Source organism: Cannabis sativa, chromosome 3, assembly GCF_029168945.1.
Source record: "Cannabis sativa cultivar Pink pepper isolate KNU-18-1 chromosome 3, ASM2916894v1, whole genome shotgun sequence".
Classification (NCBI taxonomy): domain Eukaryota; kingdom Viridiplantae; phylum Streptophyta; class Magnoliopsida; order Rosales; family Cannabaceae; genus Cannabis; species Cannabis sativa.
Window position 1 is genome coordinate 44,768,442 of NC_083603.1, and position 14,107 is coordinate 44,782,548.

The following is a 14,107-nucleotide window of genomic DNA, read 5'->3' on the forward strand; positions in this document are numbered from 1 at the left end:
TGAATAAAAGTGTAAAGAAAATGGTTTTTTCTTTAAGTAGGTGTATGAGGAGAAATTTAGCCTCCATAGATGAGAAGATATATTCTGCAAAATTTATTAACCCAAAGAATACTTTATTTCAAGGAAATGAAGTCATGTTTAAATTCAACTGTGATTTCGGACAAGCTGTACCTGTAAAGGAAATAACATTATTAGTCACTTTGACAAATGATAATATGAATGAAAACTCAATTCAAATTCAAATTAAAAATAAATAAATAAATAAAAAACTAAGGGATCTTTTGAAAGCTAATGTAAAAAAAGGAAAATAAGTTAAAGAGTATTTTCAAGAATGGTTTAGACAATAGAAGAAAATGTTACATAGTATAGAGTGGAGGTTTGGTTAAAAAAATAAGGTTCTATTTGAAAACTGATTTGTAATGAGAGTAGTAATTCATAGTGCTAATACGATATAACTGCTATATTTTTATCCTTGGTGTAATTTTTAACCTAACAAGTAACTAAAATGAGGGTCCATAAGTGATCCTTTAAGGAACATATCAAATACCGCCTTATACATGGTTTCAGTGAGGTGAACTTTATCCCAATTGACATATTGAGACGGTTTTGGACAATCTTATCCCACAAACAGAAAATACGTCAAAGTTATAGGGTTCACCGACGCCACAACAGGCTTTGAGAGCTTGGGGGAACTGTCTTCTGACAGATTTTACCAAGTTTAGGATGGCTAGGCTGTGAGTGTAACTTTGGTTATTCACACTCTTCACACAACCTATGTTATCCCTATCATCTTGGGAAGCTAATGTCATAGCTAAAGGCAAACACCCTAACATTGGAAAGCCTTGAACCACAACATATTTTGCACCTTTATTTAAGAGTGAATGCAGAAATTAATTAGTAATACATTCGGTAAGAGTAGTTTTGAATACATATAAGCAGTAGACAGTATTGAAGTGGTTCACAATAAAGTTATTACGACTAGCTTAAGGATCTTGAATCTTGTGAGAATGCCCGATTAGAATTACCATAATGAATCACTATTACTTCACATTCAAATGGGAAATGAATATCAATTCACTAGCTCTAGAAATTTAAGAGATATTGATTGTATCCATCACTATATGGTTTTGATGGTTCTATGCAAAATGACATTCTAAATTTTATGTACACAAGTTTGCAAAGTAATATAATTCAATAGATCTATTTAATTTCACTAATTACTCGTGACTTGTAACCCGGTTCACCTTTTAGCTACGTCTGGGGCGCTCTATCCTTCTATCTAATCTACGCCATTCCCATTTTTTCTTTTAGCACATATATTGACACTAATCTCACCGACCCAAAACAAAGTATCATCAAAATTAGCACCCCTGCAATTCCTATCTTGAGTTTTACACCCAACATTTTCCTCCAAATACTCATCGAACCAAAGAAATTGAGTTTCATATAGACTCAAGAGTGACATTGAGAGTAAGGTTGTTCTTAACAAAGAACTCATGGTCTATAGCAGTGGAACCAGCCACAGCAAAGTTGACCTCATTAGGTGAATTTCCCTTTAACATTTTTATAAGGGGGCAAGTAAGGTAACGGCAGTGATTGTGCCACGAAGTCAATCACCAATCGTCCATCTGAGTACCGATTCCTTGGATGGTGAAAGAAGGTAATTCCATATGGAGGATTAGAGCCATGGTTAAAGCCAGTTGGCCCATGCCGGACCTAGTGTTTCCAGTGTCAGTAAAAGAGTCACCAAATGCATAAGTTTTCTTGAAGAGAATTGGGTTTGTTATGGTTATCACTACAACAATAATAGCATATAGGCACGCCTAAGTGGGGTATGACCTAAAGTGGTGCTAATCATAGAATATTTTTGGACCAACACCCTTACTGTCGTGCCACTTTTTTTTTTTAAATTTGGTGGCAGTTGGGCGCGACACTATGATCAGTGGGCACAAAAATGTCATACCCCAAAAGTTCTGAAAAGTGGACATTAATACAGACGAGAAATTTCCCTCCATTACAGATGGGCACAACCACGTCGGCCCTGAAACTCTGTGCCAGTTGAAGATACTAGGCACGATTTTGCAGTTCAAGAGGCACGAAAATGTTGTGCCAATGTTCCCCCTTTTAAAAACCCTAACTTGCTCTGCATCTTCCCATTTCTTCTTCTTCTTATTTCTCCTACCCTCTCTGCCTCCATCAGACCAAAACAACCTCCTGCCTTCTAAAACCCACTCATAATTTGAAAAATAGCTGCATCCCAACTCCAAAATAAACCCACCAATACCTCATTGCTCCATCGAACTCGATAATTTTCCGGACATAATAACTGATAGCCTTCTCGAATGTGATAATGTTCTATTTGGAGTTGCTGCTTTGCCATTAAATCACAAAACACATCCTTAACCACCACGATCTTCCTCCAATACCAGCTACTCTGCATTGAAGCAGAATAATCCCACCAATTTTCCTCCAGTATATAAATATTATGAACCCATTTTATCCATAGATCATCTTTTTTAAAAGGTATGGCCCAAACATATTTTCCCATGGTAGCTTTGTTCCAAGCTACAATGTTTTGGAATCCAAGATCACCTGCCTTTTTTGTTTTGCACATTGATTTCCATGTAATATTTTCTGCATTAGTACCAAAAGATTGACCCTGCCGCACAAGAAGGATCTACATATCGCAATGATTGATTTCAAGATCCTTTTAGGAATCAGAAAAAATTGGCTCCAATATGTACGTATTGACATGAGCACTGAATTTATCAATGTAATTCTTCCCGCAAAATAGAGATTCCTTGTGCTCCACCTTCTTCTTCGACCCACCATTTTATCAACTAGAACCTCGCATTCCTTTGACAAGATTCTAGTTGAACAAATTGAAAGATACTTAAACGACAAAGAAATTTTTTGGAAACCAGAAGCCAGCACAACTCTTTGGACCTGAAGATTAAAAAAACAACTTCAAGCCCTGCAACAAATAGTAAATTGACTTGAAATTTTCATTGCAAAAAATAAAGACATCATCTGTAAAGCTCAAATAATTTAATGCTAGCTCCGCACATCTTCCATGAAACTTAAAGTCCTCTAAATTTCTTCATAATACGAGACAAATATTCCATACTTAGTACAAATTTGAAGTCCTCCATTTTTGCATTTAAAGGTTATATTTGTCTATGTATGTTTGCATGTCATAATCGATCTTAAACAAATTCTATTGGAGTGTGAGTTGGGTCTAATCCAATATTTAAAAAGAAATCGGATTACTTTGGATCAACACTACTCCATCGAATGAGGAGTTCTACCCGCTCTGAATAATCAGATCTTGTACATGAGTTAAACAAAAGAGTACACACATAAAAAATAAGTTTGTGGAATATGAATAAATTTCTTTTCTTTTCAAAGACTAAAAGTTTCACATTAATTTCCAATAAATGAAGTAAGAAATAGACTATATCTATGTTAATTTGTATCATGAATGACACATACTTAATACAATATAATGATCATAAACATGTTTTTTATCTTTGGTGTAGTTTTCTATCTATCAAGTAACTAAAAGAAGGGTTCATAAATGATCCTTTTAGGAACATATCAGAGACCACTTTATACATAGCTTCAGTGAGGTGAAGTCCATCCCAATTCAAATACTGAGATGGGTTTTGACAGGCTTTGGTAGAAGGTGTCCCACAGAAGGAAAATACATTAACGTTATATGGTTCATCACCAGAACCACAACAAGCTTTGAAAGACTCCTTAATGTCGAACTTGGCTGGACTTTGCATGACTGTTTGGTAGGCAGTCCAATAATCGGCGTACGCTATGACAGCTTGGGGGAATTGTCTTCTCAAAGATGTCACCAAGTTCAAGATGGCTAGGTTGTGAGTATAACTTTGGTTGTTTACACTCTTCACACAACCTATGTTGTCTCTATCATTTTTGGAGGATAATTTCATAGTCAAAGGTAAGCATCCTGTCATTGGAAAGCCTTGAACCACAACATACTTTGCACCTTTCTTTAACAATGTCTGTAGAAACCAGTAAGTGATATATATATCAAATAAGAAGAGCATTAATAAGATTATGAAAACATAGATAGTACTAATGGTCTAGAGTAAACTCATTATAGGACTAGCTTAAAAGTCATGTATGTTTGTGGCTAAGAGTATGATTATTAGTAAAGTATTATCTTCACCATGTACTCAAATATTGATTATGTTTCCTTGCCAAAAGATTGAATATTAAAATTATATCTATAGAAAAGTACAGCACTTAAAACCTTACCATGATATGGTTTTGATAATTATATGCAAAATGACTTTCTAAATTCACTTAATATTAATAAAAGGTGTCTAATCTTACTGTTAAAAATTGAGTATAGCTAGTCATCGCCAACTTTCGAATAGTATCACTAGAAAAAGTGGATCCAAAAGTGTAAGCATAATCATTTGCACCAATCTCACCAACCCAAAACAATGAATCATCGATGTCAGCAATTCTACATTTTACATCCTGAGCTTTACACCCAACATTTTCTTCCAAGTACTTATCAAACCAAAGAAGCTGAGTCTGAATAGACTGGGGGGTGATATCAAGAGTAAGATTGTTCTTAACAAAAAATTCATGGTCTATAGCAGTAGAACCAGCTACAGCAAAGTTGACCCCGTTAGGTGAATTTCCCTTAACATATTTATAAGGAGGCAAGTAAGGCAATGATAGTGATTGTGCCACAAAGTCAATCACCAACCGTCCATCTGAGTATCGATTTGTTGGATGGTGAAAAAAAGTCATTCCGTATGGAGGGTTAGAGCCATGGATGAAGCCACCTGGCCTAGGAACTGACCTAGTGTTGCCAGTGTCTGTAAAAGAGTCGCCAAAGGCATAGATTTTCTTAAAGGGAAGTAGATTTGTTTTGGTTATTGCAATGGAAAATGGAAAAGAAAGGATCATAATAGTGACTATTATGTTGATCATAGTCATGATTGGATGAGAAGAGAAATTTAAAATTACAGTTGGAAATTCTAACGTAATATATGTAGCGATTTAAAAAATTTGTGCAGCTAAGTATAATTTTTTTTGTTTGAAGATTTAATTTCTTTTATTTATTGAGAATGGTGTTAAGTATATATCTTGATTAAATAGGTGAGGAAGTTTTACATGATCATATCTCAATACATACACAAATAGTAAGATCCAGGTTTGCTTTGTACTGGTTTTGTTATTAAATAAAAAACACACTCTCACAAATAGAAATTTTTCTCTTTTTTGTTAGTTTTTGGTTTCATATTGTGGGTGTACCACGAATAGCTCCCTCTCGTTTTTCTTATGTGAAAATTAAAAAAATAATTACTTACATTTTGGTTTTTAAGTTTAATAAAACAAAAAAAATATTTTTGGCATAACAACCATTAGAAGTTAATTAATTATGATAAAAGAAAATATAATTAAAAAGTTATTTCTAACCCTCTTTAAAATATCATTAGTTTTTTCAAATATATATATATATATATATTAGTAAATGGATATATGAATAAAAATTAAAATTGCTTTTCTATAACACTTTTTCAATGAGTTTTTTTATTTTATTAATTAAAAAATAAAAATATTTTCTAAAATAATATTGTCTAAACTATTATTTTAACTTTCAAAATGAAAATGAAATTTCTTTTTTGTTTTTCTTAAAAAAATTATTTTAAAAATTTCTTTTTTTCTTAATTATAATTTTGTATTTTCTTTTATTAATATTTTGGACCGTGACTCTGTGATCGGACACCGGCCCCAACCCAAGACATCGGCTCCTGGCTCCCGGCTACTGGCTTGGACCTTAGACACTAGCCCTCGGCCACGACCTGACTCGGACCTCAGTCCCTTTCTCAATCGCAACCTGGCCCTCAAACCTGGACCCCAAACTCATTCCTAGACATGAACTCAGACCTCGATCGATCCCAGTTTTGCCCCCGAACTTGGACCCAAACATTAGCCCCAGACCCAGAACCCAAGACACAGACATAGGCATGGACCCATACTTGTACCTGTACCTGTACCTAAATCCCAACCCCAGACACGAACTCAAACTCTAAACCTAGATCCTAGACCCCAACCCCTGTCTCAGACTCCAGACTCGAATCACGATGCCGACCCACTTTCTCATTGCCCACTTAAAAAAAGAAATAAAAAGAGTTTTTATCCATGTACAGTAAAACTAATATAATAAAAAAAATGTACAAAATTACAAATTAATGTACAATTTTTATATATCTATAAAATAAACACATTGTGCTCATTAAATGAATTAGTGAATAAACTATTGACCATATATCAAATATCAAAACATTACAAAAACAAATCATACCATAAAATATAAATTTATTATTTTCAATACAAAAACACATACTCAACATATATAATACGTATATGCTTAATTAACCATTTTCACCATAACCAATTTTACATTATATATCAATGACTGCCATAAAATTGGTGAGAAATACTAAGAACTAATACTCATTTGTACAATAGGTCTTATATATGTTCATCACATATATCAATTTTTTGAAAAAAAAAAACTAAGAAAAAGAAACATTATTGACATAAACTAATTGCGTTTAAAATAAGTAAACAAAACTATACATAAACAATAACAATTCATCACGGCGAGGCCTACTTTGGTTGCGACCAATTCTTCACTGTCGCGAGAAGACTTATGGCCGCGACAAAACCTGTGCAAAAAGGGCACAATTCTATGACAATAATTTCACCACAGCGAGGCTTTTAGTGACCACGGCGAGAGAGTCCGTACGACTCAAGGGTAAATTCATATTTTTTAATATTTTGAGTTCAAATTAATTCTATTTAAGGGAACTTCGAATTAGAAAGTATGGACTTTAAAGTTACAACCTAGAAGCAGTAGAAGGACGACAACTAGAGCGAGAGTGGCAACCCGAATCTATTCCACCATCAGTTTCTTTCTTCTCCTTTTATTTCTTTTATGTTAATTTTTGTTTTTAATTTATTTATGGATATGAACATGGAGATCATGAACTAAATTCTCAATTTAGGGATATGATGAATGTTAGTTGATGTTTATCTGATTTAGTTAATGTGATTGTTAGTTTTTTTTTTCTGGATAGTGTGATTTGTCTTATTTGTTATAATTACATGTTTAAGAATGACCATCTTTAATGTGATTTATGATCCTAATATGAAATCTGAGAAGTGAATATTAGGAATGCTCTAATAGAACAAATATATATAGATTTTGAAGTAAAACGAGAGTATTTACATAGCTTATGTGATATTTGGATTTTGTTTAATGCAAATTATTTGTTAATTTACTTTAGAGATGTAAGTAGATAATATATGATTTAGGACCTTAATGATCTAAGAAGAGTTAAGGTTACTTTTATAATTTGTCATCACTTAAAGGGAGAAAATTATTAATTTACATTAACAATTGGATAACTAAAATAATATGATTCATTCCTAATTATCATCAATAGTCAACTACACTGTTTATCGTTTATTTTACTATCTTTTAATTCTAGTTAATTAATTGCTCAATTATAACTTCAATTTACTAAATAGAAACATAAATCTAATTTAGTGGTACTGAATATTAATTCCCGTGAATCGATCTCACTTGTGTGAGTATTTAACTATAATAGATTGCATATACTTGCATAGACTATAAAATTAAGCAATAAATTTTTGGCGATGTTGCCGAGGAATTGAATAAATATTGATATTATAATAATTAGATTAAATTCTACTTAGGTTTTTCTTTCTGCTTCTAGCTAACTGGTTTCCTTGCAATTTCTCTTACTCTATTTCAGGTATTGGTGATTTATGCGACGTCAAGGACAAAGTATAATAGTGTCTGTTGTTCCTGAAATTGAGAAGACATGCAGAAGAAACAAAAGAAACAAGAGGCTAGAAAGGAGTGTAGTGGAGGTTGAACAAGAAGTAGTCATGGCTGACAATGCTAATATTGGTAACAATGGCAATAATAGAGGTGTTGTAGAAGACCAGGCTAATGGTCGCAATCCACCTGACCGTAGCCTGAGAGATTATGTGCTACCAAATATGACAAGGGCTAGATCCTGTATAAGGCCACCTGTCATCGAAACCAATAATTTTGAGATCAAACCAACCATAGTGCAGATGGTTCAATTCACATTCTAATTTGGCAGACTTTTATCAGAAGACTCAAACATACATCTTGCTAACTTTGAGAAGCTGTGTCAGACATTTAAAATTATTTATTTATTTATTTTGTATCTTGTGAAATTATTTATTGTGAATTATATGTGTGGGTATATATATATATATGTATTTGTATGAAGTATGTGTGTATATACATGTGAATTTGGATATATATATTAAATGTGTGTATTTTGTTTGAGCTGATTGGCTCATGTTTTTTTCTTTCTTTTATTTTTTTTTAATGTATATAACTATATATATGTAAATTTATGTTGTTTGTTTATGTATAGTGTAATTTGTTTTTTTTACTCTTTTTTCATAAATTAGTTCCAATTTAAGGTTTTCTTCATTTTTGCATTTGAAGGTTATATTTGTCTATGTGTTTGCAAGTCAGCATCGATCTAGAATAAATATTATTAGAGCGTGAGTTGGATCTAATCCGATATCTGATAAGAGATCTGAACACTTTGGATAAGCCTTACGGCCCATCAAATTGGGGGTCTAACTCACTCCGAATGATCAGATCTTACATGAGTTAAACAAAAGAGTACACCCATAAAAAATAAGTTCATGGAATATGAAGGTGGAATAGAATTAGATAGTTTAGAAAGTAGAAAAATGGAAGGTTACATAATATCAAGAGGGGGTTCAGAAAGATATATACATATATATATACATATAACAATCATCGACGTTTTTTATCCTTGGTGTAGTTTTCTATCTAACAAGTAACTAAAACGAGGGTTCATAAGTGATCCTTTTAGGAACATATCAGAGACCACTTTATACATAGCTTCAGTGAGGTGAACTCCATCCCAATTAACATACTGAGATGGGTTTTGACAAGCTTTGGTAGAAGGTGTCCCACAGAAAGAAAATACATCAACGTTATATGGTTCATCACCCGCACCACAACAAGCTTTGAAAGACTTGTTAATGCCAAACTTGGCTGGACTTTGCATGACTGTTTGGTAAGCAGTCCAATAATCGGCGTACGCTATGACAGCTTGGGGGAATTGTCTTCTCAGAGATGTCACCAAGTTTAAGATGGCTAAGTTGTGAGTATAACTTTGGTTGTTTTCACTCTTCACACAACCTATGTTGTCTCTGTCATTTTCGGCAGATAATGTCATAGCCAAAGATAAGCATCCTGTCATTGGAAAGCCTTGAACCACAACATACTTTGCACCTTTCTTTAACAATGTCTGTAAAAACCAGTAAGTAATACATCAAATAAGAAGAGTGTTAAGATTTAGAAAATATAGATAGTATTAAATGGTCTAGAGTAAAGTCATTATTCAAGAAAATCTTACTGTTAAAAATTGAGTATAGCTACTGATCGCCAACTTTCGAATAGTGTCACTGGATAATGTAGATCCAAAAGTGTAAGCATAATCATTTGCACCAATCTCACCAACCCAAAACAATGAGTTTTCAATGTCAGCAACTCTACACTTTACATCATGAGCTTTACACCCAACATTTTCTTCCAAGTACTTATCAAACCAAAGAAGTTGAGTCTGAATAGATTGGGGGGTGACATCAAGAGTAAGATTGTTTTTAACAAAAAACTCATGGTCTATAGCAGTGGAACCAGCTACAGCAAAGTTGACTCCATTAGGTGATTTTCCCTTAACATATTTGTAAGGAGGCAAGTAAGGCAATGACAGTGATTGTGCCACAAAGTCAATCACCAATCGTCCATCTGAGTATCGATTTGTTGGATGGTGAAAAAAGGTCATTCCGTACGGAGGGTTAGAGCCATGAAGAAAGCCACCTTGCCCAGGAACTGATCTAGTGTTGCCCGTGTCTGTAAAAGAGTCGCCAAAGGCATAAATTTTCTTAAAGGGAAGTGGATTTGTTTTGGTTATTGCAATGGAAAATGGAAAATAAAAGATCATGATAGTGACTATTATGTTGATCATAGTCATGATTGGATGAGAAGAGAAATTTAAAATCACAATTAGGAACTTTAACGTATTATATGTAGTGATTTAAAGAAATTTGTGCAGCTATGTATAATATATTTTTTTGTTTGAAGAGTGTTTTTAATTGAGAATAGTGTTAAGTATGATGTTGATTAAATAGGTGAGGAAGTTTTACATAATCATATCTTAATGAATACAATTAGTAAGATCTAGGTTTACTTTGTACTGATTTTGTTATTAAATAAAAAACACACTACCACAAATAGAAATTTTTCTCTTTTTTTGTTAGCTTTTGGTTTTATATTGTGGGTGTAACAAGGATAGCTCCCTCTCGTTTTTCTTATGTGAGAATTAAAAAAAAATGATTACTTACATTTTAGTTTTTAAGTTTAATAAAACAAAAAATATGTTTGGCATGACAACCATTAGAAATGAATCAATTATGATCAAAGAAAATATAATTAAAAATTTATTTCTATTTAAAATATCATTAATAAATGGATATATCAATGAAAAATAAAATTGCTTTCTGTAACACTTTTCCAATTAATTTTTTATTTTTATTCATTAGAGAAATAAAAATATTTTCAAAAAATATGGTCTATAAACTATTTTTACCTTTTAACTTTTAAAATGAAAATGAGATTACTTTTTTTTTTTCTTAATAAAAGTCATTTTAAAAATTTATTTAAATGATTCTTTATTCTTAATTATAAATTTGTATTTTCTTTTATTAATATTCTGGATTCTGACCCCGTGAATGGACACCGACCCCAACCCCAGACATCGGCTCTCGCCTACCTGATTGGACCTCAAACACCAGGCCTCGGCCACGACTTGACTCGAACCTCAGCCCTGCCTCAATTGCAGCCTAGCCTCTAGACCTGGACTCAGTCCTAGAACAAACTTGGACCTTGATCCCAGTCTCGACTCCCAAATTAGGACCTAGACCTGGACCCAAACATCGACCTAAAACTCAGACACAAACACATGCATAGACCCTACATGTACTCAGATCCCAACCTCAAACTCAATGTGTATGTTTATTGCAAATTATTTATTTAATTAAGTTTATTATTTATTTTAAATCACTTAGCTTATAGACCCCGATTAACGGGATTAGTATGTTGTAATCATGACACATGGCGTTCCTTTGAGAAGGACGTTACACGATCAGAGGCCAAAAATATCACAATGAGTTTACTTAGTGATCTTAATAAGATTATTGAGGTAAGTTGGTGTTAGAAATATCAGGATATTTTGGAATATTTGGGGTTGACCAAATGCCCTAGGGTTAGAGATTTCTTTGTGGCTAAGAAATATTAAAATAATCTTTTCTTAATTAAATTAATTATTTTATTTATTTTCTTTATTCTTTTTTCTTTCTTTTCTTTTAGTTTCTTTGTTTTTATGCTAAAAAATATGTATGTATATATTGATAAGCTTAAACATAAAAGTTAAAAGCAAAAACATAAACCCTCCTCCTTCTTCTTCTTTTCTCTCGAGCAAGTCAAAAACCCAAACAACAAACTTTTTTTGATTTGTTCTCTGTCCCAGAAGCTCCTCAACACCTTAAGGCAACAACTAGGGTAAGCCTCTTGTAGTGGAAGCTAAGGTAAGGATTTAGTTCTTTTTTTTCATGAAAAGTTTAGGTTCTAAAAGTTAAATTTTGGTTTTATAGTTGCTGGGATATAAGTAAGCTTATGGCTTTATTTTTGGGGAGTTTTGGACTACTTTTGATGCTCATTTGATAGGTTTGTAGTTGTGGGGAGGTGAGAGTGAAGTTTGAGTTTTTAAGCTCTCATGGAAATTTTTTATTAAAGGCATGATTTTGATTTCTGTAATGTAAAGATTATTATAATGATGTTATATGATTGTTCTGTGAAGTTTGGAATCATTTGGTTAGGTTTTGGTGGGATTTTGAGAAGTTAAAACTTGAGGTTTCTCGTTCCTGTAGAAAACGGCAAACTATTTTTTTTTCAGGAAACACTGAAAACAGCTTGCTGTTTTCTAATCAACTTATTGCTTTTGGTTATGTTTGGAACTCCCATTTATCATGTTTTCTTGATGTTGAGGGTATTGGTGCCCTAGTGACCTATAGGATAACTTACGGTGGTGGATTAAAGACCTAAAACAAATTAGGTTAAGTTGATTAATTAGTTCCTTTTTTTGTTGTGACATAGGGCTCTGGATCATTGATCTTTCTCTATTTGGGTCGATCAACATACTTGATTGGGCGATACCTGATATGTATTTTGACTTACTTCTGTATATTAGCCCTTTTGTAAAACTTTTGTAACATGAGATCCTCGAAACAAATTTTTAGCGAGTTATCCTATTCATTGCTATAGTTTTATTATAGTGAAGTTTTTATTATTATCATGAATTTTATTAATTAATTAATCTACTATTATAAAACTATGTTTCAAAAACACATGTGTGGCGTCCTTAGTGATTAGGGCGTTACACAAAGTATTGCTCTTGATCAGGACAAGTAGTGAATTTTTAGAAGTCTACGGTGTACTTCTCAAAAGGTGTAGCCCCCAAGAATGCGACTAAAATATCGGAGCTTCTTGGAATGAAAAAAATGAAAAGAGATGCAATCTACCTAGATCTCTCACTTTTTAGATCTCTCAAGAGAACAAATGACCATTAATTCTTGGTCGATAGAGTACTCCAGCGGATAAAAAATTGGAAAACAAAGCTTTTATCTAAGGCTAGGAGGACTTGTCTGGTTCAATATGTGGGGTCTTTGCTTACCACCTATGTTGTAGCCACTGAACCTATTCCTATACCTCAATTTCACAAAGGATAGTTAAGTGCCTGAGAGACTTTTGGTGGGGAGATACAAAGGAAAGAACCCTCCACACTATTGTTTGGCATTTCCTATGTCGATCAAAGCTCAAGGAGGGGTTAGGATTCAAAGGTGTGCATATTAGAATATTTTTATTATGGAAATTATTTTCTAATTAAGAAAATGATTTTCTATTTAAGGAAATAAATAAATAATTGATTTTCTGATAAATGAATATTTTATATTCATTAAATCTGGACAAAATCAATTATGTAATATTCTATATATGGTCAGATTTCTATATTCATTACCTGATTTGATTTCCTGAATTAATTGTCAAAATATTCTGACAATTAATGTGGCACAGATACTGATGGAGTATCTCACCTATAAATATAGGGTCTCGGTCCCCGAGCTCCTCACTCATTCTGAATCCATTCAGCAAATTCCATCTAAAGAGAGTTGAGAGAGCGAGGAAGCCCGAACTCCAATACCGAAGCTATCGCAGGGATTGAAGCTCAAAGATCAATGGCTGGAGGTACATCGATCCTTTCATTGCATATATTATTGATATGATTACAGTTTATTTTCCGCATTTCATATCATTGTATATGCTATATTACATACACTATATATATAGTCTAACAGTTGGTATCAGAGCGGATTTATCTCTGCCTTGATTTTATTTGAGTTTCATATATATATATACATACATATACTGTTCATATATATACATATTTGTTTTCGGTTCTGTATATATATATATTTATATTCATACCATTTATATTATATATACTTTTTAATCAGTATATACATATATATATATATATTTTATTGTTCATATATACATATATATTATATACTCATACATTCGTACGTGTATATATATATATTTTATATGTATATATGTTTATATATATATTGTATATTATATATATGTTTTGTCACATAATAATAATCATAATATTCATTTTTATTTATGTGATATATACATGCATATATATATACATGCATATATATATAATCACGATCGGTCCATTTTGAGTTTTTTCCATTTTTTATTTTTCGGTGTTTATTTCGAATTCTAAATATATTGCTATGTTCGTATAGTATTATAGATCGATTTAAGCATTGAAAATCTATTGAAAAACTTAAAGATGGAAAAATTTTTCAGTTAAAA

General features: G+C 32.4%; 2 protein-coding genes and 1 pseudogene across 2 annotated transcripts; all 3 read right to left on the reverse strand.

The window, feature by feature from the left end:
• Nucleotides 1-484: 484 nt before the first annotated feature.
• On the reverse strand, nt 485-3,152 carry LOC115710397 (GDSL esterase/lipase At3g48460-like; annotated as a pseudogene).
• A 372-nt stretch (nt 3,153-3,524) lies between these two features.
• Nucleotides 3,525-4,983, reverse strand: LOC115710398 (GDSL esterase/lipase At3g48460-like). The gene is made up of 2 exons (XM_061112583.1): nt 4,366-4,983; nt 3,525-4,031 (listed from the first exon to the last, which is right to left on the reverse strand). Exons 1-2 carry the CDS (start codon nt 4,981-4,983, stop codon nt 3,525-3,527), a joined length of 1,125 nt encoding a protein of 374 aa, XP_060968566.1.
• A 3,640-nt stretch (nt 4,984-8,623) lies between these two features.
• On the reverse strand, nt 8,624-10,136 carry LOC115710399 (GDSL esterase/lipase At3g48460-like). Its single transcript, XM_030638764.2, has 2 exons — nt 9,519-10,136; nt 8,624-9,410 (listed from the first exon to the last, which is right to left on the reverse strand). The coding sequence occupies exons 1-2, from the start codon at nt 10,134-10,136 to the stop codon at nt 8,904-8,906; spliced, it is 1,125 nt and encodes a 374-aa protein (XP_030494624.2). The 3' UTR covers nt 8,624-8,903.
• Nucleotides 10,137-14,107: the final 3,971 nt, after the last annotated feature.